The sequence below is a fragment of the Staurois parvus genome, unplaced genomic scaffold (genome assembly GCF_062004578.1).
Source record: "Staurois parvus isolate SC_StPar_1 unplaced genomic scaffold, SC_StPar_1.0 ptg001554l, whole genome shotgun sequence".
In the NCBI taxonomy this organism is placed as follows: domain Eukaryota; kingdom Metazoa; phylum Chordata; class Amphibia; order Anura; family Ranidae; genus Staurois; species Staurois parvus.
Window position 1 is genome coordinate 153,214 of NW_028319350.1, and position 20,820 is coordinate 174,033.

The 20,820-nt window shown below is 47.4% G+C and overlaps 1 protein-coding gene across 1 annotated transcript in view; it reads right to left on the reverse strand.

Moving 5' to 3' along the window:
* Positions 1 to 265: 265 nt before the first annotated feature.
* LOC149435302 (H(+)/Cl(-) exchange transporter 5) overlaps positions 266 to 20,820 on the reverse strand; it is a 41,881-nt gene continuing 21,326 nt past the window's right edge. The window contains exons 7-9 of the mRNA XM_089662808.1: positions 18,918 to 19,316; positions 8,745 to 8,961; positions 266 to 1,947 (exon numbers count right to left, since the gene is read on the reverse strand). Of these exons, the coding sequence (XP_089518934.1) occupies positions 1,857 to 1,947; positions 8,745 to 8,961; positions 18,918 to 19,316 (707 nt within the window). The 3' untranslated portion in view covers positions 266 to 1,856. The remainder of the gene's footprint in view (positions 1,948 to 8,744; positions 8,962 to 18,917; positions 19,317 to 20,820) is intronic.

Here is a 20,820-nt window from a genome sequence, read left to right on the forward strand (position 1 = left end):
CAGTACATGACCTCACAAAGCCTCTTTTAGCTGACCAGGCACAAATTCCCCCAGTCTAAAATCTTGTGGAAAGCCTTCCCAGAAGAGTGGAGGATATTATAGCCAAAAAGGGGCCCGTGGTTTCAGAATGGGATGTCCAATAATCTGATATATATGTGCTGGTCAGCTGTCCACAAACATTTGGCCATAGTGCGTGTGTGTAATACCCTACATTCTATTTTTTTTTTCTTAAAAACGTATATATCATCAGAGATACTGCTGACACTAACAGGAAACTGCAAAGTTTTTATTTGGCAACTCAAAAGTCAGACTGTTTAAAGAAGAATTCATAAGGATTATGAAAAAGTTCAAGGTTTATTTCCTAGTACGGTTAATGGAACCTTATGGTCCACTTCCATAATTTGGGACCATATGTAATTAGAAAGGAAGTTGCAATTTTAAATACAGTCACCTAAATGTAAAAAAAAACCAAAAACCAAAAAAAAAAAAAAACACAGAATGAAGCTAGCCTCCGCATGTGGAATCAGAACCATTTTAAAGTGTGCAGATCAACGCTTTCTGTAATTTCTGATGATACAAGATCCTCGGGTGCAGAACTTCACTCAGTGCATGCGCAAATCAAACTGTGATACATACTGATTTATACATCCAATATTTCATTTAAAGATACCGCACCGTAGAACAGTAAAAATAAGGCTGAGTAAGTGGTATAGTTTATGAGCATTTAAAGCCCAAATAAACATTTACTTTAAATCAACTAAGTACATTCCAGGACCATCAAAACAAAGAGGTGTTAAAAGTTTTACAGTTGGTTCTTTTTAGAAAGTAGCAACAGCCTGAGGGAAAACAAATCCTGCCCCCTGCCAGCATGCTGTAGAGAAGGACCTTTGGTGTACATATGGAAGCAGTAGTATCTCTGCAGAGATCCAATATACCCATATATGTGTCTGAACTTTGTAGAGAGGCTGCTGCTTCTACACAGAGAGCAAGGGTCCTTCTCTACACCCTGTTGGCAGGGGACAAGCCTTTCTACTCTTTCCTTCTCTGCAGCATTTTGGTTCACTTTAGAAGGTAGCCACAGCCCAACTTGCTGCACAGAAGGGTACTTGCTGTTTGTGTGGAAGCAGTGGTCTCTCTGCAGAGGTCAGACACAGCTGGAGCTTTCCAATCAGCAGGGAGCACGACCTACTTATTGAAGAACTCTAAGCTCTGACCCAGCAAGGGAAAGATCAGACCTCTTCAGAGATACCACTGTTGCCATATACACAGAAAGTGTCCTTCTCTGCAGCATGCTGGCAGGGGACAGATTTTTCTACTCAGGCTGTGGCTGCTTTCTAACGTCCCTGTAAGACTTTGCATGCTCGCAACATATTTAGTTGGGTTCATTTAGGCTTTAAATGCATTTCTTGGCACAGAAAAAACAAACTAGTCTTTAACAGAGTCCTCCTTAGCTGCATACAGTGGTAATGGTTGACCTTTTAAGACAGGAAAAATATTTCAATTTAAATATATAATTTATTATTTCTTATTAAAGGTGCATTGCCACCCATAGCCTTTCCTTGTATCTTTTAGGCTCGCTCCTCTCGCTGTTGTTACATCTCCACCAAATCAAAGGATTATATGAAGACTCCAGGTAAGTCGCACGGGTCATTTGCTGCAAACAAGGACGTGTGGACGTGGCCCTCCACTCAATGTCGCTTTAGCAGATCTGAGAAAATACAGTGCCGGGGGGGCTCCAATGGCATGAAGCGAGGCACTTCTCTTCACAGTAATATGAAGGTGTCAAAAACACCATAAAGTGATAGTGAGTATGGCTTCACAGGATCCAAAAGTTCATGTTACATGAGGATGTGGGTTCAGTTGAACAATATAGAGTCTGGATCTTGGTTGGCCATCTGTGCTATATGCTTTAGGACGTCCTTCTTTGTGATAATTCCCAGCAGTCTCCTGGAATAAAAATCAGGCAGCCAGTTAAAATCCACATTATTTATTGCCTCTTGATCCTGCCAGTAGGTTCGTCAACTTCCTATAACCCTTTTGCTGCCAGAGCGGTCTTTGCATTTTTGCACTTGTTTAAAACATTTTAGATTGAAGACTGAATAAACCCCCACCCCATTATACATTTTCTGAAAGCAGACACCACCCTAGAGAATAAAACAGCGGTAGTTTCAATTTTAGATTTTTAAAAATGTTTTAATTTACACAATATTACGGCTGGAAACGCCGAGTAAAAACACCACTAACATTAATCTTAGGATAGACGAACACAATAAATCCCCCCCTTCTTTGGTAAAATATAAAAGACGAGGTCGCACCAAGTACCGTATTTTTCGCTCCATAAGACGCACTTCCCCCCCCCCCCAAAAAAAATGTCAGTGCATCTTATGGAGCGAATATGGAGCGGCCGGTCCGGTATTTCCACCGCCGCCGTGTCAGAATACCGGGCCAGCCGCTCAGCTCTGCAGTGGGATCTTACCTGTTCCTCTATCCAGCGGTGCGCTGTCTTCCCGGCTTCTGTAGTGTGCGTGACATCCGGGTCCCAAGTGCGCATGCGCAAGAAGCGGTGCTCTTTGTGAATGGTAAGGCAGTACCTGGGACACATGACAGATCCCAGAAGCCGCTGGACCAATCACAAAACGCAGAGCTTCTCGCGCATGCGCACTGGGCATCCGGCTGTCTGCCGAGCGCCGACACTACAGAAGCCGGGAAGACAGCGCGCCGCTGGATAGAGGAACAGGTAAGATCAAAGAACAACTCCACGGAAGTAAGAACGGGTACCTGTCAAATTCAGGTACCGGCTCCCCCTCCCTCCCCAAAGGTCAGCAGTCATCTCCTGTACTGTCCGCAGTCTCTGGTCATCTCCTGTACTGTCCGCAGTCTCTGGTCATCCCTGTCCCGTGTCCGCAGTCTCTGGTCATCCCTGTCCCGTGTCCGCAGTCTCTGGTCATCCCCTGTACCGTGTCCGCAGTCTCTGGTCATCCCCTGTACCGTGTCCGCAGTCTCTGGTCATCCCCTGTACCGTGTCCGCAGTCTCTGGTCATCCCCTGTACCGTGTCCGCAGTCTCTGGTCATCCCCTGTACCGTGTCCGCAGTCTCTGGTCATCCCCTGTACCGTGTCCGCAGTCTCTGGTCATCCCCTGTACCGTGTCCGCAGTCTCTGGTCATCCCCTGTACCGTGTCCGCAGTCTCTGGTCATCCCCTGTACCGTGTCCGCAGTCTCTGGTCATCCCCTGTACCGTGTCCGCAGTCTCTGGTCATCCCCTGTACCGTGTCCGCAGTCTCTGGTCATCCCCTGTACCGTGTCCGCAGTCTCTGGTCATCCCCTGTACCGTGTCCGCAGTCTCTGGTCATCCCCTGTACCGTGTCCGCAGTCTCTGGTCATCCCCTGTACCGTGTCCGCAGTCTCTGGTCATCCCCTGTACCGTGTCCGCAGTCTCTGGTCATCCCCTGTACCGTGTCCGCAGTCTCTGGTCATCCCCTGTACCGTGTCCGCAGTCTCTGGTCATCCCCTGTACCGTGTCCGCAGTCTCTGGTCATCCCCTGTACCGTGTCCGCAGTCTCTGGTCATCCCCTGTACCGTGTCCGCAGTCTCTGGTCATCCCCTGTACCGTGTCCGCAGTCTCTGGTCATCCCCTGTACCGTGTCCGCAGTCTCTGGTCATCCCCTGTACCGTGTCCGCAGTCTCTGGTCATCCCCTGTACCGTGTCCGCAGTCTCTGGTCATCCCCTGTACCGTGTCCGCAGTCTCTGGTCATCCCCTGTACCGTGTCCGCAGTCTCTGGTCATCCCCTGTACCGTGTCCGCAGTCTCTGGTCATCCCCTGTACCGTGTCCGCAGTCTCTGGTCATCCCCTGTACCGTGTCCGCAGTCTCTGGTCATCCCCTGTACCGTGTCCGCAGTCTCTGGTCATCCCCTGTACCGTGTCCGCAGTCTCTGGTCATCCCCTGTACCGTGTCCGCAGTCTCTGGTCATCCCCTGTACCGTGTCCGCAGTCTCTGGTCATCCCCTGTACCGTGTCCGCAGTCTCTGGTCATCCCCTGTACCGTGTCCGCAGTCTCTGGTCATCCCCTGTACCGTGTCCGCAGTCTCTGGTCATCCCCTGTACCGTGTCCGCAGTCTCTGGTCATCCCCTGTACCGTGTCCGCAGTCTCTGGTCATCCCCTGTACCGTGTCCGCAGTCTCTGGTCATCCCCTGTACCGTGTCCGCAGTCTCTGGTCATCCCCTGTACCGTGTCCGCAGTCTCTGGTCATCCCCTGTACCGTGTCCGCAGTCTCTGGTCATCCCCTGTACCGTGTCCGCAGTCTCTGGTCATCCCCTGTACCGTGTCCGCAGTCTCTGGTCATCCCCTGTACCGTGTCCGCAGTCTCTGGTCATCCCCTGTACCGTGTCCGCAGTCTCTGGTCATCCCCTGTACCGTGTCCGCAGTCTCTGGTCATCCCCTGTACCGTGTCCGCAGTCTCTGGTCATCCCCTGTACCGTGTCCGCAGTCTCTGGTCATCCCCTGTACCGTGTCCGCAGTCTCTGGTCATCCCCTGTACCGTGTCCGCAGTCTCTGGTCATCCCCTGTACCGTGTCCGCAGTCTCTGGTCATCCCCTGTACCGTGTCCGCAGTCTCTGGTCATCCCCTGTACCGTGTCCGCAGTCTCTGGTCATCCCCTGTACCGTGTCCGCAGTCTCTGGTCATCTCCTGTATTGTGTCCGCAGTCTCTGGTCATCTCCTGTATTGTGTCCGCAGTCTCTGGTCATCTCCTGTACCGTGTCCGCAGTCTCTGGTCATCTCCTGTACCGTGTCCGCAGTCTCTGATCATCTCCTGTACTGTGTCCGCAGTCTCTGGTCATCTCCTGTACCGTGTCCGCAGTCTCTGGTCATCTCCTGTACCGTGTCCGCAGTCTCTGGTCATCTCCTGTACCGTGTCCGCAGTCTCTGGTCATCTCCTGTACCATGTCCGCAGTCTCTGGTCATCTCCTGTACTGTGTCCGCAGTCTCTGGTCATCTCCTGTACTATGTCTGCAGTCTCTGGTCATCTCCTGTACTATGTCTGCAGCCTCTGGTCATCTCCTGTACTATGTCCGCAGTCTCTGGTCATCTCCTGTACTATGTCTGCAGTCCATTGGTTCCGAATTTTTTTTTTCCTGTTTTCTGCCTCTAAAACCTATGTGCGTCTTATGGTCAGGTGCGTCTTATGGAGCGAAAAATACGGTAAATAGATACCCAACATGTCAAACCTTAAATTTGTGTGCTCCTGCGAAATGGCAACAAACTTCAGTACCCTGTATTTTACACAGGTTTTACTTTAATAGCCCCTATAGGTCATCAGTTTAGTTTTACAGAGGTGGTCTTGTGCTAGAAATATTGCTGTCATTCTGGTGTGCACGGCGATATGTCGCATATGTATCGCAATCAGCCCAATGTGTGTTCAAATTTATATGTGCGTATGTGTGGGGGGGGCCTGAAAAAAATTTTGGAGGGGGAAAGTTTATGTGCTTGGGTGTAACTAATTATTTACAATAAAAAAAAAATATTTTACTTTTTTTGTTCCATCACATAGGGGACAAAAAGTCCTCTATGTTATGATTTGTTGGTGACAGGTTCCCTTTAATGAGACATTTGGGGTCTAAAGGACCCCGCCACATGTCTCCCCTGTGCTCCAATCAGGGGTGGACTGACAACTCATGGGGCCCCCGGGCAATAGGGGATCATGGGGCCCCTGTGTCCTTGCCCAAACTCAAAAAAGCCTATGAAAAAGGTACCAGGGGCATCTCATGGGGCCCCCTACTGACCCCGGGCCCTTGGCAGTGCCCGAGTTTCCGAATGGTCAGTCCGACCCTGGCTCCAATGAATGTAACGCAGAGCAGATCGCACTACATTACATTCTGTCCTGGCCATGCTTCGCTGGGGAAACTGACACTGGGACCCGGAAGTGATGTTTACATTTAATTTCCATGTCAGCAGCAAGAAGGGAAGGAGGGCAGATGCACATCTACTCAGCTCCCTCCTACCTGGTGAAACCTGCTATGCCAGTCCTGGGCCCGCAGATTGCTAACCGGAGTCCTGGATACATAGCAGGGGGCGGGTGCGCCTTTTACGGTGACAGAGGGGGGGGGGGGGTGTGGAAGCAATCTGGCGCTGGACTACGTCCATTTGACAGCCAGATGTTGTCTTGTCAGATATACACACACTCCCGGAGTGTATGTGTAAAACCCCCCACTGTCCCCCCCGTACAACATACGGACCTGGCAGCGAAAGGCTTAACAGACCAAGCTGCCCAGCAAAAGTGGCAGTTGGAGGGTTGAGCTAAACCATTTACCACTAACAGGGGTGCTTACAATGGTCAGCTTTTATTCTTTTATGTAAAGTCTTTATGCCAAAAAGAAAAACAAATACGGTTTCTGTACCTTCTCAGAACAGCGATGCCGCCTGTAAAAGTACGTCTTCATCAGGGGCGGACTGACAACTCATGGGGCCCCCAGGCAATAGGGGATCATGGGGCCCCTGTGTCCTTGCCCAAACTCAAAAATGCCTATGAAAAAGGTACCAGGGGCATCTCATGGGGCCCCCTACTGACCCCAGGCCCTTGGGCAGTGCCCGAGTTTCCAATTGGCCAGCCCGCCCCTGGTCTTCATCAACTTGACACTCCCAATTCACATGTAAATTTGACAAGCCAAACATCAGCTGTCAGGTGGAAGTCACCAGCCACCTGATGGCCTTAATGGACCCCCAGCAGTGCACCGCGTTTCCCAAACTTTACTGCCTCACCTGTGGACCCAGGACCCCCATGGCGGATGTTGCTGGCTAGAGGGGAAGGAGACCAGCAAACATCCATTCGCTGATCTCCCCTAGCTAGAAAGAAAATGGAAGTGACATGCATTACCTCACTTATGGGATCAGCTGTCACTTTCCCAGCTTCTGAAGAAGTTAACGGAGCGTGATGTGCACTCCGTTCGATTGAGCAGAGGGCAGGTTCAAGATATCAGGGGTTGAATAGACCCTCTGATGTCTCATTAAAGAGAACCTGCCTCAACAAAATTCTGTCAGGTAGGCAACTTTTGGTCTCCTATGAGATTAAAATAAAAATGTTAAGTAAAAAAATAAAGGCATAAAAATCAAAAGTCACACTCAAACCCTTAAACCTCCCCATCCAAAAAAAAAAAAAGTATGAGCCACCCCCACAGACACAACCTGTATGCGTTGAAGTGAGATCGATAATTCTGGGGCCATTTTTCACAGTTAACTGTAAACTGATGACCTGTAGGGGCCATGTAATCTTAAGGCTTGACATGTTTGAGAACTTTTTTTTCCAGCACCACCTCCTCTTTTATATTTTACCAAAATTGGGTAATTTATTGTGGTTGTGTGCCCCAAAATTAACTTTATCAGGTTTTTTTTTTACTGAACTTGTATCATGTGACATATAAATTTGGAATCATCATTTTATTCTCCAGGGTCTCTGCTTTAAGAAAGCTTATTTTTGGGGGTTTTAACGGTTCTTCAGGCCTAAAGTGATTTTCTAAATATGTGTTCCTTCCTCTTGCTGGTGACCCCTCTAGAGATAAAGGTCTATATAGAGCAGGGGTGGGCAACTGTGGCCCTCCAGCTGTTGTAAAATTACAAGTCCCATGAGGCATTGCAAAACTGACAGTTACAAGCATGACTCCCAAAGGCAGAGGCATGATGGGACTTGTAGTTCACCAACAGATGGAGGGCCACAGTTGCCCAACCCTGATATAGAGGAATCAGGATCTCCTTCCTCCTGATGGTGACCCCTCCAATGATATAAAAATCTATATATTGGAATCAGGACCTCTTTCCTCCCGCTGAGGACCCCTCTAGTTATATAAAGTTCTATTATATAGGAATCAGGACCTCCTTCCTTTTGCTGATGATTTCTCTAGTGATATAAAGATCTATATAGAGGAATCGGGACCTCCTTCCACCTGTTGGTGACCCCTCTAGTGATATAAAGATTTATAGATAGGAATCAGGACCTCCTTCCTCCTGCTGGTGACCCCTCTAGTGATATAAATATTTATATAGAGGAATCAGGACCTCCTTCCTCCTGCTGGTATTCCCTCTGGCGATATAAAGATCTATACAGAGGAATCAGGACCCCCGTCCTCCTGCCGGTGACCCCTCTAGTGATATAAAGATCTATGTAGAGGAATCAGGACCTCCTTCCTCCTGCCGGTGACCCCTCTAGTGATATAAAGATCTATGTAGAGGAATCAGGACCTCCTTCCTCCTGCCGGTGACCCCTCTAGTGATATAAAGATCTATATAGAGGAATCAGGACCTCCTTCCTTCTGCCGGTGATCCCTCTAGTGATACAAAGATCTATATAGAGGAATCAGGACCTCCTTCCTATTGCTGGTGACCCCTCTAGTGATATAAAGATCTATATAGAGGAATCAGGACCCCCTTCCTCCTGCTGGTGACCTCTCTAGTGATATAAAGATCTATATAGAGGAATCAGGACCTCCTTCCTCCTGCAGGTGATCCCTCTAGTGATACAAAGATCTATATAGAGGAATCAGGACCTCCTTCCTCCTGCTGGTATTCCCTCTAGTGATATAAAGATCTATATAGAGGAATCAGGACCTCCTTCCTCCTGCTGGTATTCCCTCTAGTGATATAAAGATCTATATAGAGGAATCAGGACCTCCTTCCTCCTGGTGACCCCTCTAGTCATATAAAGAGCTATATAGAGGAATCAGGACCTGGCTATTCTTATTACATCACAACTCACCCATTATGTGTCACCAGACACTGACGCAATCCCAGCTTGCGGAAAATGTCCACCACGATTTCCATTGGTGTCTGGTCCGTAATGGTGAAAGGACTGAGGTCCATAATGGAGCGGAGTTTTAGGCTGGGAGGTGATGTAGGAGGTTGGGGAGGTGTGTGTTCGGTGAAGTATATCCTCGACATACTCACTATTCCTTCCTGTTTCTTCCTGGCACTCTCTGCAAAGTAAAAAGGAAAATTTTGGCTCTGTTGACTGTGAACTCCAGGCTCCCCTTCAGTCTTGCCCAGTTGTACCGGCTCCTCTCCTGTACTGAAATTGCTCTGAAATCACTGCAAACCATGAGCTTCTCAAAAGGTGCCGATGTTTGTTTTGTTTTTCTTAAAAGAAAAACCTTTCATAAAATGTTACGTTACACCCATATTGATGTTATGAAAGGACCAGCCTGCGCTTCTCCCAGCTTTGACAGCTAGCAGGGGATCTTCTTCTCCAGCTAGCTGTCAAAATCAAAAAAACATGTCAGGTCGCAGTATTCTGTGAATGAGAAAACTACAAGTTCCGACAGCCTTAGCAGCTATCAGCTTGTGATTCTCAATGAACTATCATGTCATTGTGGTAGTTCATTGATTCTTCCTGTCAGAGTGTATTGGCTTGCTTGTACAGGATAGGATAGGACAGTGATGGCGAACCTATGGCACGTGTGCCAGAGCTGGCACGCAGAGCCATCTCGGTGGGCACGCCAGGAGGAAGAGAGGAAGAGGAAGAGAACGCGCTCTCCTGCGCACCTCCGGGGGCGCGCACCGGGCGATCTCCGTGATCGCTGTGTCCTGCGGACACAGCTGATCACGTGACATGGTAAAAGGCCAATCACAGCGGCCTTTTACCACGTGATCAGCCGTGTCCAATGACAAATGCCGGTTCTCGGCTGCACTTTCCTCACACTGTCAGATCGTGAGTAAAGTACTGCTGAAAACCGGCAGTTGTCAGAACAGGGATCGGCACCGATCATCAGGGTCACTGATCATCAGTGCCCTGATGATCGGTGCCCACCTGTGCCACACACAAGTTCCGCCCACTTGTGCCCAGCAATGCACCCACCTGTGCCCAGCAGTGCGCCCACCTGTACCCACCAGTGCCACCCACCAGTGCCCACCAGTGCCACCCACCAGTGCCCATCAGTGCAGCCCAGCAGTGCTGCCAGTCAGTGCCACCAGTCAGTGCCCAGCGGTTGTGCCAGTCAGTGCCCAGCAGTGATGTCAGTCAGTGCCACCTATCAGTGCTGTCTATCAGTACCCATTATCAGTGTCGCCTATCAGTGCCACCTATCTGTGACACCTCATTAGTGCTGCCCATCAGTGCCACCCATCAATGATGCCCAGCAGTGCCGCCGGTCAGTGCCGTCTGTCAGTGCCTCCAGTTGGTGCTGTCAGTGCCGCTTATCAGTGCCCATCATTTACTGCATATCAGTGCCTCATATCAGTGCCTGCATATCATCAGAGCCTCCTCATCAATGCTCACCAGTGCCGCCTCATCAGTGCTACCTATCTGTGCCGCCTCATCAATGCCCATCAGTGCTGCCTATCAGTGCAGCCTCACCAACGCACATCAAAGAAGAAATATTACTCACTTACTCATTGCTCTTTTTTCATTTATAGTGCAAAAAATAAAACACCCACTGGTGATTAAATACCACCAAAAAAAAGCTCTATTTGTGTGAAAAAATGATAAAAATTGCATATGGTTACAGTGTTGCATGACCGCACAATTGTCTATGTTAAGTGCAAAAGCACTGAAAGCTGAAAATTGTCCTGGGCAGGAAGGGGGTAGAAGTGCCCGGTAGGCAAGTGATTAATTCCAGTGTTGGCACTTTGAAATAAAAAAGTTGGTTTTGTGTTGCAGTTTGGGCACTCGGGCTCAAAAAGGTTCGCCATCACTGGGATAGGATGTACGGGCAAGCAAATATACGGACAGGTCTGCAGGAGTCCTGCATGGCACCAGCGATCTGCTGATCGCTGCTACAATGCTTTCCAGGCTCCTGAGACAAATAAAATGCACGATAATTTACAGGTAAAAAATTTTGCAGAGTATAATATATATATATTAAAAAAAATAAAAAAATAAAAAAAAAAATATAATAATAATAATAAATATATATATATATATATATATATATAAAACAAACTTTTTTTGCGTGCAAAAAAAAAAAAAATGAACTTATCCTTTAACCACTTCCAGACCGGACACTTTCACCCCCTTCCTGACCAGGGCAATTTTCAGCTTTCAGCGCTATCACACTTTGAATGACAATTGCGCAGTCATGCAACACTGTACCCAAATTAATTTTTTACCATTTTTTTGAGACAGATAAAGCTTTATTTTGGTGGTATTTATTCACCGCTGGGATTTTTATTTTTTTTGCTATGTAAATGAAAAAGTCCAAAAATTTTGAACAAAAGTGTTTTTTTAAATAAAATTTTGCAAATAAATAATATTTCATCATAAATCTTTGCCAAAATTTATTCCGTTATCTTTTTAGTAAAAAAAAAAAAATTATAATTTTTAAACATTTTTTTTTACATTTTTATATTATTATTTTTTATGTTTATTTTTTTTTTTACATACTGTCACCCTAGCAGTACAGTGTCACCATGGTGACACTGTACTACTTGTGGGGGGTGATGAAGATTTTTTTTTTTGTACACGGATTCCTTTTACACCCATATAGGATGTAAAAGCAATAATTTCTCTTTCTCTCTGGCTGCATTCCTGCACTCATTGAGAAGTACTGAGTGAGCTGTGATTGGTCACAGCTTGTCACATGGTACAAGGCTGTTGTGAATAGCCTTGTACCATGTGACCTCTGTGATCATTCACAGATTTCACACATAGTAAGCAGTGATGTCACAAGTGACATCTTGCTTACTACTTTGCATGTGATCACTGATTGGCCAATCAGTGATCACATGATCGGGACCTTGTACAGAGGTCCCGTCCGACGATCGGTGTTTCACTGTGTCCGGAGGACACAGCGGGCACTGGATCGCGGTGCTGCGCGCTCCCAGGGAGCGCGCACAAACAGGGTGCGGGGAGGCCGTTCATAAACGGCCACCTGACCCTGCGGTGCCACCGTCCGGCCGTTTATATGCAACGGCCGGTCGGGAAGTGGTTAAATTGTTGTGCAGAGTATTTTATATATATATATATATATATATATATATATATATATATAAAATTTGTATTATCTATATATATTATGTGTGTATATATATTTATTATACAGGATTTATGGCGCCAACAGTTTGCTCACAGCTTTGCAATATAAAGGGAGACAATACAGCAACGTTACAGTTCAATACAAGAGGGATAGGAGGGCCCTGATCCTTGGAGCTTACAATCTAAGAGATAGATAGATAGATAGATAGATAGATAGATAGATAGATAGACACACACACACATATCCATTCAATAAAAGTTATTTTACATTATTGGATCTATATGTCTAAAAAAAATATATTTTAAAAAAAAAACTATTTCAGTTTTTGGCCAAGTGCATCCTGACGTTCCGGTTCATTTGGGTGCACCACTACCAGAAAGCATTAAAAATTGCACAAGAACGCAGAGAGAAACACATCTTGAATGCTGAAATTGTGGAGTGTACCGGCACTAAAAACGGAAATATTTTATGTAAAACTTTCATTAACATGTTGGTAGAGGCGGAGAGGAACCAGGGAAGTCAAAATAAAAAGGTAAAATTAAACTTCAGCTTTAAGGATTTAAAAAAAAAAAAAAAAAAAAAAAAAAAACCATGAATAAAAACAACTATACGCTCAGTAAGATGATATAAATGATTACTTTTACTGGTGAGAATGCATCATAAAGGTGCCCAGTTCATAAGGTGGAGTGCTGGAGAGAAGAGAATACTGTTGGCAGCCAGAGGAATGACGGATAAGGCAAGTATCACAGCCCCATGGCAAGTGAAATTTTCGTTTTAATCCAGAAGTTCAGCTCGATTCAAGCAGTGTAAATACCAGAGTTTGATTTGGCATCAGCCTCATGCAATCGCTGTAAAGGCAGAGCTCAGACTGAAGAGGGAGAAGCAGCAAAAGCTGCTTAAGTGGCTGGGACTGCAAGAGGCTGATACCAAGCCAGACACAGGTAGTTACAACTACATCCCTGGATTACAACAAAAAATAATTTCGTAGTAGGGCTGATACTTCATCCCTCATTCTCTGGCCTGCTGCTGCTATTATCTTCTCTGACACTCCAGCTTGCGAATCATTAGCTGTGTATTTGTATGTGATGACATCATAGTGGGACCGCCAGCAGGAAGACGTTTCGGGGGTATCAGATGCACAGCGATGGGGGGGCCGGCTGTAACAAGGAATAAGAGAAGTGGCACAGCCTATTATTACTCTACTCCTAGACTTAAAGGGGCTCTAACCGCCAAACTGTTATCTTACTGCATTCCAGGTATTAAAAAGGGGGTTTTTTTTTACCTTAAAATATGTATAGGCTTCTTTTTTTTTTTTTTTATATATCATACTTACCTAGGTGGATGCAGCATCAATCTGATGCTGCATCTGTATCCCACTGGCTCCAAGGGTGAGAATAGAGCAATCAGACACCATTGATCGCTCCGTTCTTCCTCCTCTCCATCAGTCACCACTGTCTGCTCTGCACCCCTCCCCCGCCCCCCCAAGGCTCACTGGAGCGCTGGGCAGTGGAGGGCACAGGAGCGGCTGACTAAGGCTCTCGCCTGAGCCAGGTGCAGGTCCAGACATCTAGGTGGATCAGATGTACGGCCAAACGAACTTTGGCTGTACTTTTCCAGTAATGCATTCCTGCATTAAAGTGTTACTAAACCCCGGACCCTGCATTCACTATATCCGCTCTCCCCGGACCCCGCATTTACTATATCCGCTCTCCCCAGACCCCGCATTCACTATATCCGCTCTCCCCGGACCCCGCATTCACTGTATCCAGTCTCCCCGGACCCCGCATTCACTATATCCAGTCTCCCCGGACCCCGCATTCACTGTATCCGCTCTCCCCAGACCCTGCATTCACTATATCCGCTCTCCCCGGACCCCGCATTCACTGTATCCAGTCTCCCCGGACCCCGCATTCACTATATCCAGTCTCCCCGGACCCCGCATTCACTGTATCCGCTCTCCCCGCATTCACTATATCCACTCTCCCCAGACCCTGCATTCACTATATCCGCTCTCCCCGGATTCTGCATTCACTATATCCGCTCTCCCCGGACCCTGCATTCACTATATCCGCTCTCCCCGGACCCCGCATTCACTATATCCGCTCTCCCCGGACCCCGCATTCACTATATCCGCTCTCCCCGGACCCTGCATTCACTATATCCGCTCTCCCGGACCCCGCATTCACTATATCCGCTAACTCCGGACCCCGCATTCACTATATCCGCTCTCCCCGGATCCTGCATTCACTATATCTGGTCTCCCCGGACCCCGCATTCACTATATCCGCTCTCCCTGGACCCCGCATTCACTATATCCAGTCTCCCCGGACCCCGCATTCACTGTATCCGCTCTCCCCGGACCCCGCATTCACTGTATCCGCTCTCCCCGGACCCCGCATTCACTATATCCGCTCTCCCCGAACCCCGCATTCACTATATCCGCTCTCCCCGGACCCTGCATTCACTATATCCAGTCTCCCCGGACCCCGCATTCACTATATCCGCTCTCCCCGGACCCCGCATTCACTGTATCCAGTCTCCCCGGACCCCGCATTCACTGTATCCGCTCTCCCCGCATTCACTATATCCACTCTCCCCGGACCCCGCATTCACTATATCCGCTCTCCCCGGACCCTGCATTCACTATATCCGCTCTCCCCGGACCCCGCATTCACTATATCCGCTAACTCCGAACCCCGCATTCACTATATCCGCTCTCCCCGGACCCTGCATTCACTATATCCGCTCTCCCCGGACCCCGCATTCACTATATTCGCTAACTCCGAACCCCGCATTCACTATATCCGCTCTCCCCGGACCCCGCATTCACTATATCCGCTCTCCCCGGATCCTGCATTCACTATATCTGGTCTCCCCGGACCCCGCATTCACTATATCTGCTCTCCCCGGACCCTGCATTCCCTATATCCCCTCTCCCCGGACCCTGCATTCCCTATATCTGGTCCCCCACAGTACACAGAACATGGAAATGCAATTCTTTTAGTAAATATAAACTGCTAAAGACCTTTTCCTATCAGCAGTTAGAGCAGTCTTGTGACTTCAGCAGAGCACTGGTTAAAGATTGTAGGAGGACTTTTCTTTCTGCTCTAGGAGGATGCGAAACCCCTGACCTCTGTCTGGACAGTGCTGATTGGCCCTGTGCTGATCACATGCACTCTCCCAAGAAAATAAAAACCTCTCCAGCAATACACACTAAACTGAGCATGTGCAGAAGGGCTACGGGTTAAGTCTGCCTTATCAGCGTGGACATTTGAACAAGAGGAGAGGCAGAGAAGTCAGAATCAAACAGCATTTTTGCACAATGCAGAGGATTAACCCCTTAGGTTCCACAGTGAGTATAACCAGCATGCTTTACTGCATCTACAGACTGATTGTACTGTTGTGGGTTTAGTAACGCTTTAAGGTAAAAGAACCAGTTCCTATTTGCTGCGCATCGCCCGCCCCCAAACACTTACCCGAGTCCTGTATTGTACCAGCACTGTGCCCATCTGCAGTTCTTCTCCACTGTCTGTCTTCCTCTTCTCACAGAACGTTTAAGCAGCAGCAGAAGCCAATGTCTGCTTCTGTCAGTCAAATCCTGTGAGCAGAGAGTGGAGGGGCGGAGCTCAGCTGGGCTGTGTGTGTCTATGGACCCCCATAGCAAGTGGCTTGCTATAGGGGGCATGCACAGAAGAGAAGGAACAGACAGCAACAGCAGGGGGTCCCCAAAAGAAGAGGTTTTAGGTCGCTCTGTGCATTACCATTACACAGAGCAAGTAAGTATAACGTTTGTTGTTTTAATTTGCACTTAGAAACGCATTAGGATAAAAAAAACAAAAAAACTACTTTGTCTAACTTCCCATTCGCCCCCATCCCTAAACACTTACCTGGTGCCTTTCTTGATCCAATGCTGTCCCTGTTAGAGCCATGGCTCCTTCTTCATGGTCTCACAGAAGACTCTGGAGAGCAGCGGAAGCCATTGGCCATGGTCTCACAGAAGACTCTGGAGAGCAGCAGAAGCCATTGGCCATGGTCTCACAGAAGACTCTGGAGAGCAGCGGAAGGCTTAGGCCATGGTCTCACAGAAGACTCTGGAGAGCAGCGGAAGGCTTAGGCCATGGTCTCACAGAAGACTCTGGAGAGCAGCGGAAGCCATTGGCCATGGTCTCACAGAAGACTCTGGAGAGCAGCAGAAGCCATTGGCCATGGTCTCACAGAAGACTCTGGAGAGCAGCGGAAGGCTTAGGCCATGGTCTCACAGAAGACTCTGGAGAGCAGCGGAAGCCATTGGCCATGGTCTCACAGAAGACTCTGGAGAGCAGCGGAAGCCATTGGCCATGGTCTCACAGAAGACTCTGGAGAGCAGCAGAAGCCATTGGCCATGGTCTCACAGAAGACTCTGGAGAGCAGCGGCTTAGGCCATGGTCTCACAGAAGACTCTGGAGAGCAGCAGAAGCCATTGGCCATGGTCCCACAGAAGACTCTGGAGAGCAGCGGAAGCCATTGGCCATGGTCTCACAGAAGACTCTGGAGAGCAGTGGAAGGTTTAGGCCATGGTCTCACAAAAGACTCTGTGGAGAGCAGTGGAAGGTTTAGGCCATGGTCTCACAAAAGACTCTGAAGAGCAGCGGAAGCCATTGGCCATGGTCTCACAGAAGACTCTGGAGAGCAGAGGAAGCCATTGGCCATGGTCCCACAGAAGACTCTGGAGAGCAGCGGAAGCCATTGGCCATGGTCTCACAGAAGACTCTGGAGAGCAGAGGAAGCCATTGGCCATGGTCCCACAGAAGACTCTGGAGAGCAGCAGAAGCCATAGGCCATGGTCTCACAGAAGACTCTGGAGAGCAGCGGAAGGTTTAGGCCACGGTCTCACAGAGGACTCTGAAGATGCGGGGGAAGCCATTGGCCATGGTCTCACAGAAGACTCTGGAGAGCAGCGGAAGCCATTGGCCATGGTCTCACAGACGACTCTGGAGAACAGCAGAAGCCTTCTGCTGCTGTCAGTCAAATCCTGTGAGGAGGGATCGGTGGGCAGGGTCGAGTTGAGCTGTGTGTGTCTATGGTTGCTCAAAGCCCAACTCTGGGCTACCACAGGAAAGGAGAAGTGGAGAGCAGTGACGGCAGACTACAGAAGAGGAATTAAGTGCTCTGTTCAATACTATTGCACACAGCAAGTAAGTATAACCTCTTTTATTTTATTTTGAAAAAAAAAATGAAATATTTACAATCACTTTAACACTCATTTAACCTTGCAGTGTGGGGAGGGGTACTAAAGTTTTTTTCTAGTGCTCGGAGTTGGGCTTTAAAAAACAAAATGCAATAAAAATGTATTATTTTTTAGAAGTTCCACTTAAACTGCGACATAGAAAAATCAGGTCTCTGCCCTGCCAGACAGAGCTGTGTAAATCTCAGGACTGGATGGAAATAGATATCCTTTGGCAGGTAAAACAATATATTTTAAACAAAAAAGAAAAAAGAAGAATAGTCATACTTCACTTTCAAAATTGACCACTTCAAGTCCGAACACTTTCACCCCCTTCCTGTCCAGGCCAATTTTCATCTTTCAGCGCTATCACACTTTGAATGACAATTGCGCGGTCATGCAACACTGTACCCATATGACATTTTTGGCATTTTTTTTTTAGACAGATAAAAATTTATTTAGGTGGTACATATTCACCACTGGAATTTTTATTTTTTGTTGCTATATAAGTGAAAAAAAGTCAAAAATTTTGGGAAAAAAAAGGGTTTTTCTTATAAACTTTTGCCAATAAATCTTTTTTCATAAATCTTGGCCAAAATGTATTCAGTATTTTGGTAAAAAAAAAATAACTCAAATTAGATAACCAAAAATTAAAATTTTTAAAAAAATATTTTTTACATTTTTATTTTATTTTTTTATATTATTTTTTTTTAACATACTGTCACCCTAGCAGTACAGTGTCACCATAGTGACACTACTACTTGTGGGGGGTGATGAAGATTTTTTTTTTTTTACACTGATTGCTTTTACACCCATAAAGGCTGTAAAAGCAATCATTTCTCCTCTCTGGCTGCATTCTTGCAGCCGTTGAGAAATACTATTTCATCATAAATCTTTGCCAAAATTTATTCCATTATCTTTTTAGTAAAAAAAAAAAAAATTATAATTTTTAAACATTTTTTTTTACATTTTTATATTATTTTTTTTTTTTTTACATACTGTCACCCTAGCAGTACAGTGTCACCATGGTGACACTGTACTACTTGTGGGGGGTGATGAAGATTTTTTTTTTTGTACACTGATCCCTTTTACACCTATATAGGATGTAAAAGCAATAATTTCTCTTTCTCTCTGTGTGCATTCCTGCACTCATTGAGAAGTACTGAGTGAGCTGTGATTGGTCACAGCTTGTCACATGGTACAAGGCTGTTGTGAATAGCCCTGTACCATGTGATCTCTGATTATTCACAGATTTCACAAGTAGTAAGCAATGATGTCAGAAGTGACATCTTGCCTACTACTATTCATGTGATCGCTGATTGGCCAATCAGCGATCACATGATCAGGAACTCACACAAAGGTTCCGTACAGCGATCGGTGTTCCCAGGGAGCGCGCACAGGCTAAAATGGCGGGCGCTGTTTATGAATGGCAACCCGCCCCTGCACTGCTCCTGTCCGGCCGTTTATTTACATGGCCCGGACGGGAAGTGGTTAAGATGTACTTGATATCAGTGGCAGCCAGGGGCGGACTGACCATTTGGAAACTCAGACACTGCCCGAAGGCCCGGGGTCAGTAGGGGGCCCCATGAGATGCCCCTGGTACCTTTTTCATAGGCTTTTTTGAGTTTGGGCAAGGACACAGGGGCCCCATGATCCCCTATTGCCCGGGGACCCCATGAGTTGTCAGTCCGCCCCTGGTGGCAGCATCATATATATAATAAAAAAGAAACATGTACTCTAATGAAAAACAGCAACTTACCAATGGAGATAATCAGATCTCGTCTTAGCACAAAGCCCACAAGCCTTTGAGACTCTCGGGAAACCACAACGGGAAAGCCGCTGTACGTTGTTTCACTGACTGCCGCCTCGATATCAGCCACCGTCATACTGTCCTGAGTGATGACTGTCAGAGACGGGTCGTTACGCCTCGGACGCATGACATCCATGGCTAATGTTTTATGGCTAAATTCTTCTTTGGCTTCCAGAAAAGGATATCCATTCAAATGGATGTGGGCGTCGTAAATACTTTCCCTTCCCAAGGCATCTGCTACCCATTTGCTGGTCATGGCCGCAGCCATTAAAGGCACAATGTATTCCAGTCCGCCAGTCAATTCAAACATGATTACTACCAGGGAGACGGTCATGCGTGTGGCTCCTCCTGCAATGGTTTAAATGCATATGGAAAGATTGAATGTTGGAAGCTACTATCGCAAATATTCATAGAAATAAATAAAAAGCAGCAAACACAAGGGTTCCCTGTGCTAACCCAGACAGAAATGTTTGGAACTAAAATGCACAAACATTGGCAAAATGGTTATATAAAGTCCACGCTTCCCTACATGGCAAAAAAATTGATAGCTAGGTGTCAAAATAAACCAGAACATCTTTGTTTTATTAAGGAATAGGTTCCCCTTAAAGTGAAGCTGTGGCCACAATATGCACATTCAAGTATTTTAATTTTCAGAACAAACAGTAAATGAACTTTAAAACAAGTCCTCACTGACCTCTGCAGTTGCAGGCACTGCAGTGCAATTCATCCTCAACTAACCCTACTTCACCCTCAGTGACTCAGCAGTTCAGCTCCCTCTGCTCCTCACTCCCACCAGTGACTCAGTAGTCACAGTGACTCAACTCTGCTGGGAGGAGGGAGTAGGGGAAGTAAATAATTTTTATAAGTCCTCACTGACTGCTGGAGCTGCAGGTACTGGAGAGCGATTCATTCTTAACCACCCCTGCTTCACCTTCAGTGACAAGAAAGTTCAGCTCACTCTGCTCCCTACTCTCAGCAGTTCATCTCATCCTGCTTCCCATCCCAACAATGACTGTGTAAGTCAACTCACCCCACCACCACCTGCAATAGTTCAACTCACCCTGCTGGCAGGAGGGAGCAGGGGAGGTAAATGATCTTTAAAACAAGCCCTCACTGACTGCTGTAGAGGTAGGCACTGCAATTCATCTTCGACTAACCCTGCTTCCCACATAGAGCAGTGACTTCACAGCTCAGCTAACCCTGATCCCCTATCCCAGCAGTGACTCAGCAGCTCAGCTAACCCTGATCCCCACTCCATGCAGTGACTCAGCAGCTCAACTTACCCTGATCCCCACTCCATGCAGTGACTCAGCAGCTCAGCTAACCCTGATCCCCCCCAAGCAGTGACTCAGCAGCTCAACTTACCCTGATCCCCACTCCATGCAGTGACTCAGCAGCTCAACTTACCCTGATCCCCACTCCATGCAGTGACTCAGCAGCTCAACGTACCCTGATCCCCACTCCATGTAGTGACTCAGCAGCTCAGCTAACCCTGATCCCCCCCCCCCCCCCAGAAGTGACTCAGCAGCTCAGCTAATCCTGATCCATCCCTCAGCAGTGACTCAGCAGCTCAGCTAACTCTGATCCCCCCCTCAGCAGTGATTCAGCAGCTCAGCTAACCCTGATCCCACCCCCCAGCAATGACTCAGCAGCTCAGCTAAGCCTAATTCTCCCCCCCTCCCCCAAGCAGTGACTCAGCAGCTCAGCTAACCCTGAACCCCACTCCCAGCAGGTGAAGCCAAGTCACTGCTGAGAGGGAAGGAGGGGGGGGGGAAATCAGGGTTAGCTGGTGCCTGCATATACCTAGAGCAGCTTGGAAATATTGCCAAATGCTGGGCAGTTTTGACAAGCA